The following is a 24,961-nucleotide window of genomic DNA, read 5'->3' on the forward strand; positions in this document are numbered from 1 at the left end:
CTCACTACAGCCTCCCTTCAGGAAGTTAGAGAGAGCAATGAGGTCTCCCCTGAGCCTCCTCTTCTCCAGGCTGAACAATCCCAGCTCCCTCAGCCTCAACTCATACGGCCTGTGCTCCAGACCCCTCACCAGCTTTGTTGCCCTCCTCTGAACGCGTTCCGGGGCCTCATTTCGTGTCTTTCCTCTCGCTTTCCTTCCTTTACCTTCCCCTTCCCTTCCTTCCTTCCTCGCCCTCGTCCCCTTCCCTTCCCTTTGCTTTCCGTCCACCCTCGGTATTCAGCTCAGTCAGTCTGTGCCCAGCACACAGAGCTCCCTGGAACTGGCGTCCTCCCCCCTGAGCCCAGCAGTGGATATTTCTCCTTAAGTCCTTTGTGATGAAATCAATGAACCATCCCTTCCTTCTCCTACTGCCTCCAGTTGTCACCTCTGTGGGATGGAACAAGGTTTAGGGTGGACTTTGAGCTCTATATGTCTTGGGGACCCAGTGGGCTCCTGGGACACGTACCCACAGCAGCGCTCTGTGCCTTCATTTCCCTCTTGGCAGAGCAGGGATGGCCCCCCTCCGCCACCGAGAGCAGTTGGGGTTTGAGCCTGGGAGTGGGGCTGAACAAGTATCTCCAGCTGCACTGACTCCATTGCTCACATCATTTATTGTTTTAAAGCACTGACAGAACACATCACACCGTGATCTATATATATAAATTTATTTGGTGTAGATATAAATTTATATATATAAAACCTTTAAACTTCTGGATAGTCAGGACACAAATTTTGGAATAGCTTCACTGGCTACAACGGAAAGAGTTTTGTTATGAAAAACCAAGGGGATGTGCAAATAGCAAAAAAAAAAAAAAAAAATTAAAAACAAAATCTATATAATATAAATAAAAACGAGTGCAAAATGAATGAAAGTGCAAAATGTCTATTATCATATCGTGCTCCTTCCACATATTCCCCCTTTTCCTCCCGCCAACAAGGAATAGATGGGTTGCAGGGATGGAGCTCGGCTGTAGCCCTGTTATGTTCCAGTCCTATGGATCAAGCAGTCCCTCCCCAAGAGGTTAAGGAGCAGGAATAGAAGAGCAGTTATCAAGTCGCATTATCTCATGGCTCCCTCTTCTCCTCCAGCTTCTTTCATTGCACACAAGTCCCCAGATCTGCCTCTGCAGCCGTAAACCTTCCCAGAGAACTTGTTCTCCCATAGGGCAGACACAGTCACCCTCCTCACTACGAAGCAGCTTCAGGTTGGCTGCTCTCAAAGAAACAGAGATTTCAGCCTCACCCCATCACAATGCTGACCGTTTCCACAAAGGAGAATCACCTTCTCAAGAGGCTCCAACTGTGCCCATGTACACAGTGTCACCAGTGGACCAGTCACCCCAGAAGTTGCCAAAGTGTGTGGTGGGACAACTCACATGGTCTGGTGATAAGGAAAAGAAACTCTGGTCCTTCTGCCCTGGTCCTGATGCTCCCTGAAAGGGGCTTCCATGCAATGCTCTACAGAGGCAGAGGACTTGCTACATTTAGAGGTGCAGAAAAACCTTTTTCTCCCCGGCTTCCCTCTTGGGACCAGTGACAACTTCTGCTAATGGAGAATGCATTGCAAGAGACCCTGGGCCACCTCCGCGGCCTGAGACCACCACAATTAAACAGTGTCACACCAACAGTGTAGGACATTGTTCTGTGATTTCCCCACGCTGGTACCCACAAACACCTATCCACACACACACACACACGATGCTTTGGGTTTGGTTTAAAGGAATCAGAAACAGCTTCTAGGCTTTAAACAGCAAATAGCCCTTAACAATCTGCAGACCCTGTAAGTCTCTCACTTAAGTGCACCACTGCACCAGATTTGTACCCAGAGGGCTGAGAGGAGTCAGCCTGGGAGGCTGATGGACTGATGCTCAAGACAGCAGGCAAGTGAGTGACAGAGACCATCACTGCACACGTCACCTTCCCAGTGGCACTGGTTTTCCTGGCAGCTGCTCCCGGGGCAGAGTAACAGCCCAGCAGGGACCTGGGATCAAGCTGTGCCACCAGACCTTACAGGGAGGTCAAAAGAAGCCAGGAGGGGAGTATTGCATGGGCAGAGCTTCCTGCTGATGCCAAAGGCTGGCACAGTCTGGAGCACACACCTCTGCAGTTCTCCTTCAGCAGGTATCTTCTGAACTCACAAGCACCTCTGCACTGCAGAGCAGCCCTGTGTTAAACAAGGCTGTCCATCATTCACACTGGTTTCAGATCTGACATTCCTCTCCTAGTACCCAGGACCAATGCTTAGTCACATCCCCGTGAGGAGGAATGACTTAGCATTAGGTAGTAGATGAGAACAGGATTCTTTCCTATGTTGCTCCCTTATAAGCTCAATAACCACATGCTGCACGTGGGTAACAAGAGCCAAACAGGAGCCGTTCCATCCCAGACTACACCTGCAGATGTCTCAGCGTGGTCTGCATGAAGTCTCACAGCTGAAGGTCCTGGGACTGCTCTTCCTCTTTCTAAACACACGGTAGCTGAGGAAAGCTCCCTATTAGCTGAAGAGACCAATTTCAGGACCTTCACTGACTGGAGGAGCCACTGTGGGACACAGGTGTCCCCTCCCACTCACCCTCTCTCCACAGCCGACCATGGTGCAGCTCTTGAAAAGATGACGGAGCTGTCTAGATCAAACCCTAGCACTGACTACATAAACAAATACATGGACTAGCTGCATGAAGAGCAAGCAGCAGACATTGCAACAGCAGGTCAAATGCAACCTCAAAGATTTACTAACGAAGAGTCAAAATGCTACATTTCCATGGGAAGCCTAAAACAGATCAACTCAGGTGTGACAGTGGCTCCCAAGGCGGTTCTGCTCCACACATTGCTGGTGCACTTGCTAAGACACCTCATCTCTGTCTTTGGACACTGGGAAAGGGGGAAAACATATTTTGATACTGGTTTGTCATTCTTGGGAATGGGAAAGAAAGTTGAGTGTGGGACTTGGGTCACATCACTGTAGCCTATGGAGACTCCTTGGGGTGTGTGGCTGCCCTGCAGCACAGCACTGCCACTCCGCTGCTCCAACAACACCTGCAGCAGCTGTGCACATAAGGATGGCAGAGTACAGTGAGTGCCATGTGGGTGCTGCAGGGCTTCATCCCCAGGAGCAGGGGACACATGGAATATCTGAAGAAAAGGTCTTCTTCCAGAACACGACTCTGTTACAGGGGAGAACCAGCGCTTCCAAAGTGCACACATTCTTGCTGGAAAAGTCATATATTAGTAAAAATATAGGAGGGGAAAAAATAAAAAAAAACAACTGCCTCTTGGTTTTGAAGGGAAGAAATCCAGGGACAGCAAGGGATCCTGCTCCTCATACAGGAATGCCCAGGGACCACACAAGGGCAAAATGGGGAGAAGGCAGCTTGGCAGAACTGATTTAGAGAGGCCAAGAATGCCTTTGGAGCCGAGCCCTCATTCTGTCTGTGGATATTTTTTACCTTTCTCAGCTGCTTAATTTCTAGAAAGGGCTTTGCCCATAATACACAGACCAAAGTAGGCTTGATTCTCCCTTGCACAGGACTCTTTTAACTGCTGAAAGGGGTACAATTTAACCAACCACTCTCTCCCACAGACATGCTGGCAAAGACAGCTTGCACAAGAGGAAATGGAGCTTGCTCTACCGTCACCCAGCCCTAGTCCCAACAGGCTTCTCCGTAAAGAACAAAACACAGACGGTCATAGGCAGAGCTGCAGCCAGGACACACTGCCAGAAGGAGCAAGAGATGAGGCCACTGCTTCCCAGCACAGTGAAGGGACAAAGCAAAGTTATCATCTAGCCTTGAGTCACAAGAATTGAAGACGGCAAAGAGAGCAGAAGCTCCTCTAGAGCACCTAATCCCTCGGAGAGCAACATACAGAGATGAAAAAAAGAACAAAAATCTCTCCCAGTTGTTGAACAAAGACAAGCCTGCAAGCATGTACACAGTCAGTCAGTCCTTTCCCTTATCTCAGCGGCTTAAGCTGAGGTGTCAACCTCCATCAGTTACAGCCTCCACACCACTCCCTCATCCTTAATCACACCCCAAATGTCGTGCAGTCACAGCCGGGTATTGGGGCAGTTTTTGCAATAAGGCAGTCCAACATTCAACCCCTATCTCTGCAGACTGTGGTTAGCCTGTGCCCAATGCTGGAGCAGAGAGGTGGCAAGGAGACTGAGGGAGAGGACAGGAGACAGACTGCAGGAGATGCTGCAGGACACGACAAGCCGCGGGCACTCAGGGAGGTCTCTGTCCTGGCCAGGCAGTTTGGCAGCACCAGTGCTGAAGGAAGGTCCCAGTGGGGCCAAGAAAAGTCACTTTAAGGTGTCATCGGCATTCTTGAACATGAGGATGGCATTGTAGATCTTGAGAGCAGGGCCCAGCTTAACACTCATAATCTTGACAATGTCAGCCTGAGTCAGCAAGAGGAATGCTTCACCATCAATCATCTGCAGAGGAGAGTAGGGACTTAAGGCATTCATCGACAACCCAGGCTGCGACATCCTACAGACAGACAGTGCAGGCACTCTGGAGATGCATACAATCACATTCACTTCTGGCAGCCCACCACAGCCTCCCCCCTGCTCATATGGAGCTTGGCAAGAGCCACCCACAGTGCAATCACTGAAAAGTGATTGCAGCAGAGTGAGGTTGGTCTCTTCTCACTGGTGACAGATGACAGGAGGAGGGGAAATGGCCTCACGTTGCACCAGAGGAGGTTTAGTTTGGATATCAGGAAGAATTTCTTTACAGAATGGGTTGTTAAGCACTGGAATAGGCTCCCCAGGGAGAGTCACCATCCCTGGATGTGTTTAAAAACCATCTGGATGTGGTGCTCAGGGACATGATTGAGTGGAGGGTTGTTAGTTAGGGTAGTATGGTTAGGTTGTGGTTGGACTTGATGATCTTTAAGGTCTTTTTCAATCTGAGCAGTTCTGTGATTCTATGAAGCTGCAGCACCCTCCTCCTGCTCACCAGTCTCAGCCTCCTCAGAGGGACCCTTCTTCACTCAGGCCAAGGGAAGAGGGAAGCACAACTTGATATGGACAGAATCCAGAATCTCCCTCTTGCCACTGCCTGCAAGGGCAGACAGCTGCACACTGGAATGCCATGCAACTGCTGCCCCCAGGGTGGGAATCACTGCCAGGTGGTGGATGTGCTCTAGACATTCAGCAGCAAAGCCACCAAAGGAAGGCCAGTGATCAATTTTTTCCTCCTCTGTTGGCAAACAGCTGTTTTGGGCAGCTGCATTCATCCTCCAGACCTTCTCACCTCATCTTTGAAGAGCTTGGCTTGGTCCTCACAACCCGTCAGAGTTTGAACAAAGCTAAAGACCTTGGAATAAACAGAAAGAAATGTCAAGATGGAAGCAATGTTTCTGTCTGGTGACACCCCACAAGATCACATCCTCATTTCCACAGAAGCTTTATGACTCCTTTAAGTTAACCCATGCCTGGTAGGGCAAAGTGCTGCATTCTCCTATGCCACTCCTGACCTGGGTGTAAGAAGCTGGAACAATTTTTGCCTCAAAGCTTGTTCAGCGGAACCCATCCAAGACATAGCCTGCACAACAAACAGCATGGGTGCTGGTCCTTTCCAGCCTCAGAGTAGCAAGTGCTACAATAGCTTTATCTCCAATAAGCCATCTCCAGACCAACAATACGATTCCCACCGAGGGACTGGGAGAGAAGTGGCGTGCACAGGAGGAATGGGAAATCAGGCAGAGCTGGGTGCTGGGGCTGCCAGTACAGTGTCAGAGGTCCAGCTACCCAGTCTTCAAGAGAGGCCACTACTGATACCAAAGAAAGTGAATGAGAGTGATGAGTATGAATCAGAAGTAAATATTTCATCACAGGAGAGAGAGGGAAGCGATTCCCCATTTGCAAAGTCTATGGGAGGTTTTTTGCTTGTTTGTTTTGTCTTGTTTTGTTTTGTTTTTTTATTATTTAGAAAAGAGAAAACTGATTTGGAAAACTGGTATGCTAAATGAAGACTGTTGTCCTTCACTGCCTGCCCTGCTAGCATTGCATTCAAGCCAAGGAAGAATCTGGTAGTTCTACATATTCTTCCCAAGCCACTGCCACCAGGGCATGCGACTGACAGCTGTCCACACCTCATTAGCCCAGGGAAAAGGCCACTGTTCTGTGCCTGGGATGTGTATCATGGTGCTGCCCAGCCAGCTCAAGTTCTCCCAGTCACGCCAGTGGGTTAGGAACCAGCACACACACTCCAAAACCATCTTACCTCATCAGTTGTCCATTTGGCTACTGTGGTTGCTGTGATGCCAGCCACTCCTGGTAGGAGTTTGCAGTGCTGCTCCCAACATAGAGATAGAGAGCGGTCAGGATGGGCAGACAGGGCAGACATGAAGAGTGACTGGTGCATGTTGTCTGAAGAAATAGCTGCCAATAAAAACGTAAGATATGATATAAAGAAGGGGGATGAGAACATCCTATTCCATTCTACAAGCCTTGGAGAAGACTCTGTTCAGGAGAGGACCTGGGGCTGGGAGCAGATGGTCTCATGGGGTCATGTTATCAAGGGCTAGTGGCTGTCCTTTGAATTAACAGGTTAATGATTCATTGGCATTCAATATGGTGGGACGGGGGATGGTGAGGGAAGTTCAGAGACCAGGCTGACTTTGCCTTGTTCTCTTCAGTCCTTCATGCTGAGATAAATTTCAATTCAAATTTCACACCAGAATACTATCCCTTATCATTCAACTAAATTTAGGTTTAAAACAAAACTTTAAGCCTTAGTCTAATGAGCCAATGATGGCTTCCAAAAAGAGACCTTCATTCACCTTCAGTGATGGGCTGAACACCAAGCCAGCCTATGGTAAAATCAATACTGGCTGGAGAAAATGCCTTACCACCCCACAGCCACTTATATCCCATGCCAACCATCAGAACTAGATGCCAAACAAAATGTTCAGCAACAGGTTCTGTTCTGCAGTAGTGTGGCACATCACACTGAGGATTTGGGGTATAGCACTGATAGGATGAAGGCACAGCACCTCTGGCTGAAGAAGACAAAGTGCCTGGAAAAATGCACAGCCAAAGAGATTGGGTCCCAATTCCCTGCCCCAAAGCATTCAAAGATTCATAGATACTATTCAAGAGAAGTGATGAGGGACCTAGCAGAGTTCTGATAAGAGTCATGGACATCCCTTGTTAGATGGTTTTGACATCATGAGGTCTACACAGCCCTCAGCCTGGTGCTGACCTGTGCAAGGACTAACTGAGCAAGCCAAGGAGAGACATACCTCTGCCAGCCACCACTCCAGCTCCTCAAGTCTTACCCCTGTTCTGCAATAACACCATGGCAGAGGAGCGCACTTACTCTGGAAATCTTCCTGCTGGATCTTCCGGTACTTTGGAGGTCGCCCTCTAAAGATAAAGGAAAACTGATTTCACTTGTGTTGGAACTGGCTAAGGGCCCTCCACCACACTGCACAGAGCAATGCCTTGACAGTAGGAGCAAGGCTTACCCTCAGACCCTGACAAAAAGGGTTGACAGCCAAAGAAACACAATGTGAATAGAAAAAACAAATAGGAGAGGTGTCCAAGGTCACTAAATAAGAGCTGCAATAACAAACACCAGCTGTCAGCAAGCATGCTCCCCTGCAGGCAAGGAGTCTCTCCAACTCAACCATCCATCCTACGGATGCTATGTGTAGCCCAGTGGCTCCACACAGGCTTGCCCCTACCTCCCATGGTGCCGAGATTTCTTCCGCTGAGAGAAGCCAATCAGGTTCCTCTTGCGAGTTGAGGCCTCAGTATCAGACAAGTCTGCCTTAAGCCTGCCCTGGTTCTTCTCTGCCAGAGGGCACCCTGAGAGGCAGTAGTGTGCTGTGAATCTCCCTGTCACATGTCCTGATCCATCACAGCCCGGCGTGGGGCACTTCCTGGAGAACAGAGGGCAAGTGAGAGTTGGACAAAGCATGAGGCAAGAGTGGGTGAACCTGGCTTGGGACCACCCTATGACACCAAATGCTGGAAGCCATAACCCTGGTCAAACAAAGCATAGTAAAGACTTGCTGATCACATTCCCTGGAGTCATGGTGATAGCTGCATGGGTTCATAGATACGGCAAATCCAGTCCCTCCAGGTATGAACACCTGTCCTATCTTGTCCACTGGCATCACAGCCACCCTGTGCAAGTCAGCAGAATGCTGATCAAGCACATCAGTGGGGTTCGTAGGAGTGCTTCCTCACAAGCATTAAAATTAGCCTCAGAGTAAGGCATGTGCCATGACTGTGACTAAGCAGGTAAACCCCAGGGAGCCAGACTTGCCTCCCTCATTCTCAAGTACTCTCTGCTATACTTGCTCCTCTGCTCTGACCACAGCTTGTCATGCTGGGATCAGCATTACACCAGCACTGATTTCCCTTGAAAAGGGTCATGCAAACAACTGACAAAGCCTTGAGGGAGATGTCCCCTCTCAGTACTTCCCAATTTACAACCTCACAGTGGAAGGTGAGGGGCGGGAGGAATATTATCCTCCAAGCATCATCTACCAATACAAAAAGGACATCCTCTACAAGGCTTATAGGACCCCTTGCAGATGAACATGAAGAGCATCCCCAGGAGCTCTGGGGAACAGGACAGCTGCAGAAAGGAACACATCAGCTCATCAGCGGTTACACTGGCAGCAGGCTCCAGGGGCAGAGCCAGGAACAGGAAGGGTGCAAGGAAGGACTGGTTGCTGACAAGCTCAGAGGAAGGCCCTGGCACAGAGTTGGCAGGGAAGCTTTGCCCCTTTGAGCTGAGTTGGGGAACTCACCTGTGGTGAAAACTGTACTTGGAGCTCTTGGAATGAGGAATGTTCTTGCAGCCCAGAGTTGGACAGCTTGCGTGAGCAGAGGAAGCTGGTTCCTTTGGCCCTAGACCAGAAGAACAGAGGACAGACTGTCACAGACATAGCCCCAGACACCCCAGCCTGCACCAAACCAAAGTATTTTCCCAGTGAAAGTCCTTCCTCCCTGCCCACCCTTGACCAGCACAATGGATGCACGTGGGCAGGTGATATTGACTGTGGGGATCTGGCACACCTGGGCCCTGGTATGAGAACTTACTAAGAGGAGGCTGCAGTGGATGACCAGTTTTTGAGCACCAGCCTATGGGATGTATGTCTGGATGATCTGCATCAATCCAGAAATCATATACGTGGCTCCAGCCGTCAAAATGGATCTGAAGAAATAAGTAGAGAGGTCACCCTTTAAACCTCAGTGTACCTCCATGAGCAGCTCTGAAGTCTTCCAAGCTGATAGCATACAACAAAGCAGGGATGAACTGCAACACAAGATTCTGCTCCACTCCTGGATCCAGGCACTAGGATTTGCCATCTGCCATTTTATGCACTGTGTGCTTCCACAGACCTCTATACACCTTGCTATTGCAACTGGAAGTTAATTAGGAAGGGCAAGAGCAGGCCAGTACAGCGCCTGGACCCAGGCTTAGCAGCGAGACTTCAGAACCCACTTTTATCCTGTGATCTTCCACATCCTCCACACTGGCCACTCGGATGAAGGAAGGAGTCCTCCTGTCCACTGCCTCCAGCTTCATGTTGACTAGGAAGCCATGGGGCGGGCGCTGGGACAAGGAAAAGTATAGATCAGGAGGGAGGAGGGCCATGCTCCAGGATCCTGTTGCCCCCAGACTACTTTTCTTTCCCAGAAGCATAAGTGTTCCCAAAACCCAGTTCCGACCCCCTGTCCTGTTCAAGTAAGAGCCATTGCTGCTCATACGGGCTACCAGGAGAATGTGAACAGACCTCCAAGATCTGAACTGTATTTTCAACAAGATGGAAAAGCTATGCCCAAAGGGAGAAAGACTTCAAGAGTCATTTGGGGATTCTACAGCACAGCTGCACTTGGCTGGACATAGCTGTTAACGCAAGTGGAGATAGCTATCAAGCAAACTTAAATGATTTCCCATCACACAGCTTCTGTCTAGCAGAGGTGATGGACATTTTTCCAATTTTTCCACATTCTGAACTATTTGCCCAGGACAGCCTTCACTTCTGAACCTTGAGCATAGAACTTAGTCCCAGGCCTGTGGTAAGAAGATGCTAAACATCTCTTTACTCTTCATAAATAAAGACCTGACAATGGAGAAAACCTGAATTCTTGCCCAGGTACAATGGAGAAGACAGTGTGGCACTCACCACTTTAAAGGCCCAAGCTGGAACAGCAGATGCTCCTGTTTCTTTTAAGTACTTTTCCCAGATGAAGTTATCAGGGTCAGGATAATCTAGAAGGGAAAGATGCAGAAGGTGAGACACACAACAGCAGGAAGATGGCAAGTAACCCAGAGACCTTGAAAGACCAACTATGCCTGTGCCACATATGTGGAAACATAAGAGACATTGAGACGTGCTACTATTTTGTCCTGGACCATGAAATCCAGGGTGAGGGGAAGCAGGACATTTGGGCCTGCACACATAGCTTGGGTCTTCCTGACCTTTCCACTTGGCCTGACACTAACATCATGCTGGACCTGAACATATTTGTACAAGAGACTCTTGTACATGCCACCTCCTTGCCACAACCTTGCTGAAGGGAACTGCCTGGGCCTGCAGGCAAGCACAGGCCATGGGGTTTGACTCCCCAGGCATCCCGTCCCACCCCAGAAAGCCTGTCTCTGAGGTGATGTGCCATTGAAGGCTGTGCTCCCCAGCTATCAACTCACCTTGAGGAGGTGTGAGGGGTTTGCCATGCTCCTGACACCATCCGACTGGGTGAATGTATGGACTGCTGGGGTCACACCTAGAAAATACATCTAAACCATTATACAGGACTGAGACACCTGTCTCACCCCTGCTAGACTGTGCAGGCTGCCAGGGCCTGGGATAGGCCAGCAAGTGGCACAGTCTAGATCTACACCACCAGCAAAAGCCCCTGCAGAAACAAAGGTTTTCTACAGCACCTTCAGCCCTGAGTGACCCAAGGGTCTCCAGGCCCTAGGAGGGCAAAGGCTAGAGTAAAGTAAAAGAGTAGAGTAGAGTAGAGTAAAGTACTCCATCTCACAAGAGCAGGACATGAGTGTGAGTTGCATGGAAGTGCTGTGTCAGAGCTGCCCAGGGAAAAGCAACCCTGGGGGGGGGGGGGTACATGCCACATCTTTCAGACTTCACAGCAGTCAAATCTGGGGAACCAGCAGGGCTCACACCCTGATCACAGCTCCTAGTATGTCACAGAATACTTGAGGTCTGCCTTGGATCAGAGTATGAAGCACTTATTTCGTGTACCCAACACCAGCAAGGAGCAGCCACAGACAGAAACTGCTGCAGACACACAGCTCCTTGGGGTGCAAAGTAAGAGGCTATCAGTCACAAAGCAGAACTCTATTTGTGCTACTTGGCATAAATTAGCCTCAACTGGGACACCTCCCCAATCACATCCACAGAGGCAAACAATGCCTCACCTACAGGCCCAGGAACTCTTTTCAAGAGTAGGTATCCAGCCTCTGCCTCAGCTGCATTGCAGAAAACCCTCTCTGACACCCAAGTGGGTATCAGGGCAAGCCTATGGTTTGTAATTAGACCCATCTCAGCCCCATGTTAACTAAAAGGCCACAGCAACACCCCAGACAGTGACAGTGAACAGGTAAAGGCTTGCACCCCAGCACAGGTGAGTGACACTCTTCTTCAGTCTCATAATGGTCTCAAGTTGCACCAGGGTAAGTTTAGATTGAATGTTAGGAATCATTTCTTCATTGAGAGGATGGTCAAGTATTGGAACAGTCCATCCACGGAACTGTTGGAGTGTCTACCTCTGGACATGGTTTAGTGATAGGACTTAGTAGATCAGATGATGGTTAGACTTCAAGATCCTGAATGACTTTTCTAATCTGCATGATTCTATGATTGTTGCTGGGACAGTCTATGAGTGTTACAGGGTCAGATTGTTGCTGGATCTGCAGCAGCATGCTTGTGGTATTGTCCTGTGTTTGCTGAAGTACCTCATCACTCTTGCTGAAGCAGCAGCAAGGAGCTACTGAGAGCTGGCACTGGGAACCTTGAAGCCTCTGTGCACTTACCAGTAGTCATAAGTATCATCCCAGTTGTCAAAGTGCACCAAAAAGCGATCATCCACCACATCAGTCACTGTGGCAACACAGATCAGGGAAGGATTCATGCGGTCCACAGCCTCAAGCTTCATGCCCACCTCAAAGCCTGGAGGAGCCTCATGCTGGGAGGAGAAAGAGGCAGGTTTCTTTCACAGCCTCAGTCCCAACACCCTCCTCACCACATTTCTTGCCTGTTGCAAGAGAGCAGCTGCCTAAAATAAGACCCTTTGAAGCCTGCAGGCAGGCCTACACTTAGGGTCAGAAGGGCCTATGTACACAAGAGAACAGGCAGAGGTTAATTAAATCACCCTGGCCATACAAAAAGAAAGAAAAAAGTCTTCAGACCCTCAGGATCTTCTATAAGGAGAGAAAAACTGCCTCCAACTTATACTGATTTCAGTCTAGACATGTTCCTCCCATGTTAGCTACTAATGCCCTAGGTTTGGTAGAAAGAGCTGGGATTTTATATTCCACTATATTCTCACTTCCTTTACCCAAGTTGCTATATAAGAAACAAAGGCAGAGACAGAGATAATGAAGACAGAAAACAGGCAACGGAACATTAAGAGTTTGTTTGGTTTTCTTTGGCAAAATATTTGTTGAGAGTAATATCTATTTTTCCCCACTCAATACCTTTGTGACAGATGTTAACAGTCCATGAGACAGACCCAGATGATTAAGCAAATCAGCCCAACTCAAATCCTGGGCACAGCAAGCCTGTGCCCAGGGTATAGATCTTCAGCAGCTAAACACACCACATCTTGACACAAGTAGTGCATTCGCTTGGCACTACGCACTGTGGTTTTGAGAATTGTGGGGTGAAAAGAGAAAAGACCAACATTCACTTGGAGAGGAGTCACCCCAAACCTGCAGGCTCTGACAGGGAGAAGCTGCTACTCACAGTGTTTCGGATCAGGAAGAGGTGCTTAGGAGCTGCCTGAGCCTTTGTTATCTTCAGGTAGTTTGTCCAGCTGAATTCTTCTTCCTTATAACCTAAAACCCCTCAGGAAGAGAAATGAGAGCAGCAAGTTCACAAGGGAGCCAAGAGGTCATGTGGTTGAGCCCAGACATCCTAATCCAGCCAACCTTCACACCAAGGGTGGGCAGGGTTTTAAACAACCCTCGAGCACCTACAGCCTGTGGTTTAGGCCAGTGTCTGACTTCAAAGGGGTGCTGTGAAATGTTAGCATTGGAGTGGAAAAACAGCTCAGCACTGATCCTTTGCCCAGGAGTTCACTGCACCCAGGTTAGGATAGCACCACTGGGCCCCAGCCTGGTACATCCAGGGCAACAGGACTTTGCCCCAGAATGGAAGGGAAGTTTAATGTTGATGGGTGCCTAAAGTGGTATCCTACAGCAACACCCAGTACAGTATTACCCCTCCTGGAACCCAGGGAGCCACCCATCCCTATGTCCTACTCTTGAACTGGGGGCTTCCTTCAATAAGGCCCATCAACCAAGACTCTTACCTTTCGGAGGCTGGAGTTTATGTCCCGTTTCTTCAAACCAGCCAGCAGGGTGGATGTCAGGGGAGTCAGCATTCAGCCAGAAATCATGGCACTCAGAGTAGCCGTCGAAGTGGAGACGCATCCGATAACCACATACCTACCCACAAGGAGGGAAGAAGAAGGAAAGGACCATGGAAACCTCTTGCTGTCCCCAGCTGGGACCCCTCCCACACACCATTTCAGCATAGCACTTAAGGAAGCCAAGCACAGCCTCTGTGGGTGCTATGGATGCCTGTTTAAGAGCATCAAGGAGCAATTACTCTGTAGGGCTTCTTTTGTTAAGAAACAAAAATTGTATGCCCGTGCACAAATCAGGATGCCAGACCCAAGAGCTATCCAATATGGAGTAAGGTAAGTACAAGGCCATTGCTAGCCAGCTTCTGAGCAGGGGGTTTCAGGCTGGTGCTTAAGGTGCCACAGTAAAATATCTTTGTATTCACTTTTTGTGATGGATCCACTGAGTGCAAGTATTCTCTTTTCTGCATCTGTGGGAGATGTTTGCACAGAAGATTAGCTAAATGTCATGTTCCTTTGATGAAATCTCTCCAGTAGCAAGAACAGTGTCTGCTGCCACATGGGTGATTTTCCTGGCTGCCTGTGGGCCCAGAGAGAAATGCAAGGCAAGCCTGATTTGGGGGCATGGCAAGTGACTGAGTGGAGATTCCCAGAGCCAGAGAGCCTCTGTAGACACAAGAGCAATGGGAGACCTTCACATCTGCCATCTCCAGGGCTCAGACATGTCTGAGTGGCATCAACTAAAAAGTAAGAATCCATTGCCACTACCACAGTCCCCCATGGCTCCACTGTGTCATGGTGTAAGGAGAATAACTTGGCTGGGACATGGCAGCTGCTTTGCAGCACTGTCTCCTGCCCTTACAAATGGGAAGAAAACACTCATTTGCTTTACAGAGGAGACAGAGTGCTAGCTCATCTCATGCAGTACTGACAGCAGAATGCAGGTGAGGGCCCCAAATCCATCTTCTCCACCAGCCTCACAGCAGCACCTCCTCTCCTGCAGAGCCTCCCCCTGGGCAGGAATGAGAAGCACAAGGATGGGCAGAAAGATGCAGAAAGCAAAGGCACCTTACCTCAGCCACTGTCAGGATAAAGTACATGGATGGGTGCTGTGGATCAATTCCCTCCAGCTTCATCCCCACTTTAAAGCCATTCTTGTGCTGGGAAGCTATTTGGTACTGAAAATAAAAATTAAACAACAATGTAAAAGAATGGCAGATGTAAATGGGTCCAGAACCATCCCAAGGAACAACCATCAGCCTATGGGAGCTGCTGGGCCCAGGAGATTATGGGCAACAGATTATGTTTTTGGCCAAATTGTTAGGCTTTTCCACAGAAAAAAACACCTTACTCCACGTCCTTGTGGGTTTGTGACTCTTGCTGCTGTCAGGGCAGACTGTCCCTGGGCTGACAGGGAGTGGGGCATGGGGTGTGGGCTCCTCTAGCACCCTGGCAATCAACGAATGGGAGGTGGGGGCACAGATCCCCTGCATGGCCTCAGGAGAGCCCAGGCCGGACTTGAGGAAGGACTGGAAGGGCTCCACCAACCTGCCAGATGATAGGCAGACACGAGGCACTTGGGACAGGGACAGGGACAGCACCCTGCTGGGGAGAAGGACTTGGGGTCAATCAGAACTGGAGGCTGATTGGTCACTTCCAAGTGAAGATGGGAACCCCACTAAATAGGGAAGCAGGGAATAGAGGAGAAAGAGGAGGAGTGGGAAAGAAAAGGTACAGAAAAGAGAATATGAAAGAAGGAAAAAGACAGGAAAATCCCAACTCACATCCTGGAAGAGATCTAAAGGGGCAGCGACAGCTTTCTGCTCCTCCAGGTAGGACGCCCAAGACCAGCCTTCTTTCTTCTCCTCGCTGGCACCTGAGCGCAGCACAAACGCACACACAAGAGGCGCTGCTGAGGTTCTGCTCCAGCTGCAGTCCCTGCCTGCCTTGGGGCAGGTGAGCACATAGGTCCCACTGGGGCCACATCCCACTCTCACACACGGTCCTGCATACCTGCAAAGCTCAGCACTGTACTACCAGAGCCCCTTCTCCAGCAAACCCGACCAGCTGTCCAAGGAGGCATAGAGCCAAGCGAACCCCCTTCTCACACATGTTCCTGTAACCCAAATGTCTTTTGCTGCTGTACAACATTAGATGCTCTAGAAAGCATCTAATGGCCATGAGACACAAGCGATCTTGTGCAAAAGCATCAGGACACCTCTGTAACCAGCCAGTACATCCGAAATGGCCACAGCGCTGACAGATCTGGGACAGCCAGCATAATCCATCTAGAAGTCTGGGAATCACTCCCCAATGCAAGAGGCTCCCAGCCAGTCAAACCACCTTCCTCTACTATTTCAGAGGTACGAGCTCTGCTATCTTCTCTGAGATATCCACCTGAGTCCTCCCCAGACACCAGAGCCACTCAGATGCTCTAGAAATGCATTTACCCCTACAATACTCACTTAAGGATGACAATACCCAAATACAGCAAAATATGTCCAGGGAATGCATGTGTACAAATTTCATGCTTCTGGAGAGTGACAAAAACACCTAGAGACAGAAGGTGCACCTACTCTGCTGCACCAAAGTATCCAGGTGCATATTTTGTCTACTGATGAACTTCTAAAACATGAGAAAATAAAATGCTGAAAATAACAAAGTTCAGCACTGCTTACTTGTAAGCAGCAGGGAAGATTCTGTGTTCAGGGCTCAGACTGTAGAGAAAAGGACCTGGCAAGCACATAAAACCTTCCTTTTCAGTAGTGCTTTACTCACTGTACTCTCAGAATCATAGAATGGCTTAGGTTGGAAAAGACCTTAAATATCACCTAGTTCCAATCTCTCTGCTGTGGGCAGGGTTGCCAAGCACTAAATCAGGCACTAGATAAGGTTGCCCGCAACCCCATCCAACCTCACCTTCTAGGGATGGGGCATCCACAGCTGTGGCAGGGCCTCACTACTCTCTTAGTGAAAAATTTCCCCAACATCAAATCTACATCTTCCCTCTTTGAGCTCAAAACTGTTCCCCCTTGTCCTGTCACTATCCATCCATGTAAAACATTGATTTCTCTCCTGCTTACAAGCTCCCTTAAGTATTGGAAGACCACTCTAAGGTCTCCCCTCATCCTTCTCTTTTCCAGGTTGAACAAGCCCAGGCCGTCTGCACAGAAGAGGAGCTCCAGCCCTCTGAGCAGCCTCACGGCCCTCCTCTGCACCTATTCAAAATCAGGGTTTGACAACCATGTAGAACCTGTTACAGTCTCTACATTTTCCTATGGAGGTGAGTATAAAGCTGGAACAGTTTCAGTTTGAAATAACTTTCACTTCAAAGAAAATATATTTTCCATAGATGTTTACTTCCAGTATTTTCACAGTTTTTCCTCTCCTCCCTCACCCCTCATTATACTTCAAGGCGGGGAAAAAAAACAACAAAAAAAAACAAGGAAACAGTGCATCCCTCAGCTTGTCCAATTTCTCTCTGATTTCACCGCAGCTCAGTGTTTGAGATTTGCTCTGATTCAGTCTAGGAACAGATGTGACAAGAGCCAATCCCAAATGACTGGGCTCCTACAAGCCAAGACCTACAGAAGCAGCACCCAAATCTGTGAGCTCTTGATTCCCATTCAAAGAGAAGGGAACAGCCAGACAAGGCACAGACAGGTTATTGCTCAGGACAGCAGCTCTCAGAGTGGATTATCCACATGGGAGGGTTGATTCCCATAGGGAGTGACCACAAAGCACTGTACAGTATGACATAGCTCCTGAAGAAGACACAGCCATATCTTGTAAGGGTGCAACCATTCCACGGGGAGAAAGAGAGGAAAGGAAAGAAAGGGAAAGAGACAGAGAGAGCAGGATCAATCAAGCAGAGGAGTTCACAAGCTTTCAAGAACATATACCAATGTGTGGCACTGGTGCTTGACTCTGCTCGAGCACCAAAATGCTGGTTCATCCCCACAGGACTGCAGTGGGATCCTGCAGCCCTCACCATACGTTCCCATCCACACTACTGTGGCAGAGGATTGCTCACCCCACCACCTACCTGGCCCCTCTGTACTATGCTGGCTCCAAGCGTCAGCCTCTGGATTGCTGATGGCAGAGTCTCCCACAGAGTTTTTCAGCTCTTCCTGCTTTTCCTCCTTGACACAAGAGCAGACAGAAGTGCTACATGTCAGGATCCTGCGCAGAGGTTTATGCTGCATGTTGTACCTTCACACCAGTGCCAAGGGCCAAGATAAGCCTCCAACAACATCCATGTTTCAACTGGTACTTAGCCCAGAAATGGGAAGCCAACGGGATCAATCTGAGAATCTGACAGGGAAATTTTGGTACTGTGTGGTAACAATCACATCTGGTTTGGATCTGCTTACAGCCAGGCCTGGCAAGTAGAGCTTCTTTGTCTTGTCAAACAGTCCCGTCCCCCAAAAACACATAACACAGATAGGTGCTCTCTTCAGCACTTCTACTCTAGAGTAGCCTAGACTCAAGACAGTAGTTGAGAACATTCAGTACCTAAAGCACCCCAGTCAGAACATGTCCAACACTGAGCATTCCCATGTACTCAGTATGCGAAACAGCCAGTCAAATTGTCTAGAAGCCATGACACTCATCTTTTTGGCACTAACAGCTTCTGGTTACCTCCTCAACATACTGCTAATGTGGCACTGAAAAACACTTACTGCACACAGTAAGACTGGCATGGACACACACATGCTTGCCCTGCCTTCTTCCTACCATTTGCTCAGATTCATAGTCTTCTTCTGAAGGGCTCTGGTAGTCCTTCCTCTTTCGTTTCTTCACTGGCTTGAGGATTTCAGGGGCACTGGTACTACTGGCAGAGTTTTCCACAATGACAGACCTACACAAAGGAAAGTAAACCACTGTGGTCCAATATATGGCAGTATCTGTGGTGCTGGTAAGGGAGTCAGTCCTGGAGAAGTGCTGTTGTCCCATTTCCTATTCACACAGCATCCCATTCCTCCTGACTAACTTACACACTCTTCTTGGTGACAAAGCTGGCAAGCAGTCAGAACGAGAATGTAGAGCAGAACCACCCTCATGCACTAGTATAGGAAACCTGGATCTAGGGGTGGATCCATAGAGATGCTGGAAAATCAGTGCTGGAAGTCACGTGTCAGTAAGGAGAAAGGTTGGAAATGCCCTTGCGACCCACACTTCTCACTGCTGTTCAGCCTGGAAGTATCCACTGTAGCAAACTCCCACAACTGTCCTGCCCCAGTAGATGCATATTTATGAGGCCACAATCTGGGTAAGAGAAAATCTGCCTTCCTGCACCTTTTGTTGCCCCTTGGAATAACTCTTTATCTCCCCTGTGCTGTACCTTGGGCACCCTGCCTACAGGGAAGATGGAAACAAGTGGGGTCCTCAGAACCTGCCAGAGATAGATGAGCTTGCATCTCTTCCTGGAAGCATGCTGACTAGGGGAGAGAGGGCAGACAGATGAATAGATATGGCCCTGCATGGAGCAAACCCCCCTTCCTTTACCTTTCTTTGAACTGCTGGTGACAATGCTCACTGCAGAAACCCCTGCCTTCCCGGGCTCCATCTGACACATGTCTCCGGCCACAGGTATCACAGTGGCAAATGCTATCTGCTGTAGGCAGTTTGGGTTGCTCTGGCATATCTGAGTCAGAGAGAAGAGGAACAGTGAGAAACAAAGAACAGAAAAGAAAGGAAAAAAAAGCAAGAAGCAGGAGATATTTGCCTTGCTTATGTCCTACACCAGACAGCACATGCTGGATGATGTTACCCGCCCCCAAAAGTACCTCTACGATGCTCTTACCCTGAGCAACAATAGTATTGTCCCTGCTAGTGGGTGCCACATCTGAGTCCCCATCTTTCTTCGCATGACCCTCCTTTATAGCTTCTGCTGGAGGCATCTTGTCAGCACTCACTACCTTCAGTGTTCCATACTCATTTATTTGAAACTATGCCATTGAACCAAAAAACAGAAGGAAAAAGTTAACAAGGATAGAAATGTAACTTTAAAGCTAGTGGTGCAACATGAGTTCTGAGTATAACAGGGGCACGGCTTGGTGATTAGTGTGTCCAGAAAGAGGATTTGGCTCCTCCAACGATATAGTTGAGCAGAAAAGTCACCCATCCCAACGCCCCACCATGCAGCCCCTGCTGGCTGCTGAGCCTATCCTGCATGGTCCGAGAAGAGGGAAGAAGCACAAGAGGCTCTAACACCAGCCTTCATCTGCTGTCTGCCTGCTCTTGGGTGTGATCAGCACCAGCTGGTAGCACTGAGCAGGCATCATGATGTGATGCCCTGTGGCTAAATAGAAACTGAGAAATCAGTGCACTTCATGCAAGCTATTTCATACTACTCAGTAGACTCAGTACACTTAAAAGTTGTCTGATGAGTGAAAGGCTGCTACTTTTACAGTGAGTGCAGGACTCCAGAGTCAACTCCACAACATGGCTTGGAAAGGAAAAATGTCCCACATGGAATGTAGCATTCCTCTGCCTCCCTGTGCAGGGCAGACCACTGCAGCCTGAAACACAGCATGTACATGCTTTCTCTGCTAAGCTCACAACATGGTACAGGTCAGTCACAGAGATGAGGAATGAGCAGCCTCACAGAGCAGGAACAGCTGAACAATTCTCTGGCTGGGCCATGGGTACTGCCAGGGCCTTGCATCATATTCCAGAGGTCCCAGGCTGGCACATGCTTGAGGGCTGCTGCTTAAAAAGGGCAAGCAGTTGGAGGGAGCAGCAGAAGAGTGGGGGGAGGGCAAACATGGCCCATGGTTACACTTACCCGCAGGTTACTCCCAGGCAAAGTAGCTACCCCATCTTTCCACTCCAGTACACGAACCGTGTTGCAGGTCTGCACCCCACTGATCTGGGGGATGACAGTGGCTGTGATGGGTTCATTCCCTACTCCCTTCTCTGGCCTCTCAGCCCCTGTGTTTTTTGGTGGCTCCCTGGGGAATCGCTGGATTTCTAAGGTGCTTGGAGGAAGGTTGATGGTAGTAGCATTTGCTTGAGAGGGGAAGAAAAGAAACAACCAACCAGAGACATATACAGAATGTTTTGTTGATGTAAACAAATCCTAAATCACAGCAGCCTCAGGTAGCGCAAAGTAACCTTCCAGCCAAGGGCTCAGTATCATGTTCTAAAGCACTCACATGCAGGCAGTGTGGCCCAACAGGATCTGCAGCCAGAGATGCTGGTGTGAGGAGGTGGCACTATCCACATTTAGGGGGTCTTACTTCAGCCTACTCCCATGATCAGAATGCCATGTTGTAGCAGTGTGCCACTAAGCTTCTGGACTGCTCAAAGAATGCACTATACAGTCCATGGCTTTTCCACAGCAGGATCCAAGGTCAGGAAGAGGAACTATCAGGACATTTGCTTCTACGCTGCTCAACTGGGCCAGATTAGCCCTAGAACTGCAACATAGGAGCCCTTACACTCTGCAAAGTGGGCACCCAGGCAAACTGCACTGCACTGGCACAGGGCTCTAAAGATCAGGGCTTCATTTCAAAAGCTTTTGATCAGCCACAAACTATCAAAGTGATGTGGGATAGCCATAGAGAATTTCTAAGATAGTAACAGCAACACAACTTTGCCTCCCAAGGTTTGAGAGGATCACAGACATACAAGAAGTGTGATACGTATCAATGCATGGTGAGAAAGCTGGGGAAGCTGAGTTAGACAAGCCAACCATAGAATCACAGAATATCCCACCTCCTGGCTCTACAAAGGACCATCCAAAAATCAGACCACATACCTGGTAAGATGAAGGCAGTCGTTGGCAGGTGGGTGTTCTGCACAGTGCTCTCAGTGGTGACCACATGAACACTGACCTCCCCAGCAGCATTTCCCTTCGTGGTTCTCACAACCTCCATCTCTGATCTGCTGTCCATCACCTCGCATAGGCACAGAGTGAGACACTGGAAGCCAGCAGGAAAGAAATCAAGTTGGTAGTACAAACACAACAAAGGTGTGAGAAAGAGACCATGGACCTCCCTTTCCACCACCTTCCAGGAGGCATTTCTCTAAGATGCTTTAAAGACCCACTTAACCTAACAGAGAAGGTCATGAAAGTCACAACACAACCTAGTAAGGCCCATGCTGTACAATCCCAGCCTGCGAACATCAAGGTTTTCATCTCACCTGGCACAATCATAAGGGATGAATGTAGCAGGTTCACTACAAGCAATACTGTTCTGAGGTCTATACCATCCAGATGCAGACCATGACTGGGGCTTGGTGAACCCTACACAGGAGAAGAAAGAGGTCTCTGAAGTCTACCTTTCAGTTCTCCAACTGTACAGCGACTCTTGATTTCCTTCTAGATGGCTATAAGAGAGAATTTCACAAACGAGACTTAATCAGGAGGAATATCCATTGCATGTAACTGAATTTCTCACGGTATCACTGATGTTCAACCCATCCAGACATGAATTTCAAGGAGGAGGCAAGGCATGTGGTGGGGGGAGGGACTATCCCCTGCTGGTCTGGAGCCTGGCTTCACCTCAGGCTTTCTTGCTGGTCACAGAACCGAGCCTGCAGGTGGATGTCCAGAATGGCCTATTGATCTGAGTTCTTAGCTGGACCTGTCCATGATGGCTCAGTACTTGCTCCCCCCCTCAGACACCACAGGCCAGGCCAAAAGCTACTCCAAGGCCAAATGTCTAATGAGAGCACTGTTGGTGTGGATTTGTAAACACACCATTGCCATAGCTGAAATCCAGCAGTTCATAGAGATCTCCCACCATTTCTCATAGGCTTCCATAGTGTTAGACAGCAACCTACCACCAACACCGCTCACATTAAAAGTTTATGGTTAAACTTTTAATACAGTATTTCTGAGATACTGATTGCACAAATAACATCAAGTCCCAGAGCACTGATCTGGTTCAGTGTCCCATAATGTGTAGGAGCCTCACCAATTGAAGGAGAGCGAGCACCAAACAACAGACAGGCTGAAGAGTTCCTTCCTCACCTCCAAAGGAGTGAGAAATAGCACTGGAGACAGCATTTGTAACTCACACCTTTCGAAACACTGGCAGAAAAGCCCCCAAAAAGCTCAACCTGATGTGATGCCCCCAAAAAGCTCAACCTCAGATGGGGAACATCCAAAGAAATAAAAAGGGAGAAAAGAGAATAAGCAGGAGCACAGCTGCAGCTATGAAGACCTAGCATCACTGTTGCAGCAGGAGCAAAGGCACTGTTACACAGCCCTTTGGACAGCTCTCCTCTCTGAGTGGGACCTCTGTCAGACATCAGGGAGAGGAGGCCCACAGCTGTGGACACACCAGTCTAACATTCATTTCAGCAGTGGCAACAGCCAGTGGGTCACCACCGGTGCAGATTTTTATGAGCACAGCATGCAGGCTCCTATTCATCACTGGAAAAAATACATAGCTAATGGTGGTGACTATGTTGAAAAACAGTGTTTTGTAGCTGAGAATTTGCTCAGACAAACAGTGTTATTGTGCTCTTTGTATCTGATGCAGTTTCTGTTGAAATAAATAGGAGGCATTGCCTTCGGAGAGACCCAAATATATTTTATTATGGTATCCTGGTTTTGGCTGATGGTTAATTTTCTTTATAGTAGCTGGTAAGGTGCTGTGATTTGGATGTAGGATGAGAACAACATCGATTTATTTGTTCATTAGCAGTGCTCAAGGACATTTCAGCTTTTCCCAATGCCCTGCCAGCAAGGAGATGGAAAGGAGTCAGAAGGAACTGGGAGGGGATGGAACCAGGACAGCTGACCTGAAGCTGCCAAAGAGATGATGGATATTACACAGCATCATGCTGAAAACTGGGGTGAGTTTGTCTGCTGCTGGCTTGGCATTGGTCAGCACATGATGAGCAACTACACTGTGCATCATTCCTTTTGTGTATTCTTTTCTTTTTGCTTTTTATTTATTTTTTTTATTATTATTATTATTACTTTTCCTTCTTTTTCCTTCCTATTATTCTGTCCTTACCCAAGAGTTTCACTTTTCCCTTCGTTGATTCTCTTCCTTACCTCACTGTGGGGAAAGTGAACCATCAGCTCTGTGGTGCTGAGATGCCCACTGGGCTGAACTGCAACAGCTTTAGCACCCAACACGGAGCCCTGCAGATCAAGACAACAGATCTAACCTGAGCGTGTTAGAAAAAATGTGTTTGCAATTTGCTGTAAGTAACTAATTTAACAATTGCCAATTACAACACAGATTTCTTTGCTTTGAACATTGATTTACTGCTTACAAGGTTTCTTATGTAACCACTTTCTTGCTACTTCTGTCTCTGGGAGCTGGCTTCCTCAGTTTGTACGAAACATCTGCTTATGTTACATTGACCATGAGCCTAATCTGGTACTTGTACTCAGTACTGTTGGCATCCTCATACTTCAGGAACTATTTCGCAAAACTATGACTAAACACATTTTCTACCTTTTCTCCACAGGGAGTGAATCTGCAGAGGACATCTCTCCATTCTCCTCCACTTTCCTCTTCTCCTCCAGGCTACTTACAACAGTGCTTGAGAATTCTGAATATCTTTTGGAACGTATCTTTGAACAAGCAAACTATTGCTATGTCTGCGGAGTGTGTTTCAGGTTCTGTCTAAGGTCAAAAAACTATTTCAGAATATCAAGAATCACAGAATCATAGAATGGCCTGGGTTGAAAAGAACCACAAAGATCATCTGGTTTCAATCCCCTTGCTATGTGCAGGGTCACCAACCAGCAGCCCAGGCTGCCCAGAGCCACATCCAGCCTGGCCTTGAATGCCTCCAGGGATGGGGCATCCACAGCCTCCTTGGGCAACCTGTTCGTGGAGAGACCTGCCCTGAAGCAGGCTAGTTACAAGTGGTAGGGTGTGTGAGATTATATGGGCAGGCATTTTGGGCAGTGGACACAACCAGTGCTTTGGAACTTCATATCTGAACAAGTGCAAAGTATGGAAAAACTGTTAAAATGTCTGCATCACACAAATCACTGCAACACTGCTGTGGTTTAACCACAAGCAAGCTCAGCACTACACAGCCGGGGGGGTGGGGGGGCTGGGGATCAGAAAGAAAGAAAAGTAGAACTTGTAGGCTGAGATAAAAACTATTTACTAAAATAGAAAAAGAAGAGAGAAATAATAGTAATGACAATAATAATACATATATACAGGGAGTGCTCCAAAAGCAATGCCTCCTATTTATTTCCAAGGAAACTACAGCAGGTACAAATAGCACTATTTGACATAACACATCCTCAGCTACAAAACATTCCTTTTCAGCATAGTCACCACCCTTAACTACGTATTTTTGCCAGCAATGAACAAGAGTCTGCATGCTGTGCTCCTAATAACCTGCACC

At 48.4% G+C, this 24,961-nt stretch overlaps 1 protein-coding gene across 8 annotated transcripts in view; it reads right to left on the bottom strand.

The window, feature by feature from the left end:
• Positions 1–631: 631 nt before the first annotated feature.
• L3MBTL1 (L3MBTL histone methyl-lysine binding protein 1) overlaps positions 632–24,961 on the bottom strand; it is a 31,503-nt gene continuing 7,173 nt past the window's right edge. The window contains exons 1-22 of one of the 8 annotated variants that reach the window (XM_015881302.2): positions 21,773–22,997; positions 21,387–21,549; positions 20,412–20,635; positions 19,428–19,572; positions 19,130–19,268; positions 18,359–18,482; positions 17,667–17,763; positions 15,406–15,497; positions 14,695–14,799; positions 13,568–13,703; positions 13,000–13,100; positions 12,069–12,220; positions 10,719–10,795; positions 10,195–10,280; positions 9,510–9,620; positions 9,104–9,218; positions 8,812–8,911; positions 7,735–7,932; positions 7,368–7,414; positions 6,270–6,427; positions 5,298–5,360; positions 632–4,474 (exon numbers count right to left, since the gene is read on the bottom strand). In XM_015881302.2, the coding sequence (XP_015736788.1) occupies positions 4,340–4,474; positions 5,298–5,360; positions 6,270–6,427; positions 7,368–7,414; positions 7,735–7,932; positions 8,812–8,911; positions 9,104–9,218; positions 9,510–9,620; positions 10,195–10,280; positions 10,719–10,795; positions 12,069–12,220; positions 13,000–13,100; positions 13,568–13,703; positions 14,695–14,799; positions 15,406–15,497; positions 17,667–17,763; positions 18,359–18,482; positions 19,130–19,268; positions 19,428–19,572; positions 20,412–20,635; positions 21,387–21,522 (2,541 nt within the window). In that variant the 5' untranslated portion in view covers positions 21,523–21,549; positions 21,773–22,997 and the 3' untranslated portion in view covers positions 632–4,339. Of the gene's footprint in view, positions 4,475–5,297; positions 5,361–6,269; positions 6,428–7,290; positions 7,432–7,734; positions 7,933–8,811; positions 8,912–9,103; positions 9,219–9,509; positions 9,621–10,194; positions 10,281–10,718; positions 10,796–12,068; positions 12,221–12,999; positions 13,101–13,567; positions 13,704–14,694; positions 14,800–15,405; positions 15,498–17,666; positions 17,764–18,358; positions 18,483–19,129; positions 19,269–19,427; positions 19,573–20,411; positions 20,636–21,386; positions 22,998–24,961 lie in introns of those variants that run through there. The other 7 variants (XM_015881299.2, XM_015881298.2, XM_015881303.2 and 4 more) reach the window with 7 other exon arrangements.

This window comes from Coturnix japonica, chromosome 20, assembly GCF_001577835.2.
Source record: "Coturnix japonica isolate 7356 chromosome 20, Coturnix japonica 2.1, whole genome shotgun sequence".
NCBI lineage: Eukaryota > Metazoa > Chordata > Aves > Galliformes > Phasianidae > Coturnix > Coturnix japonica.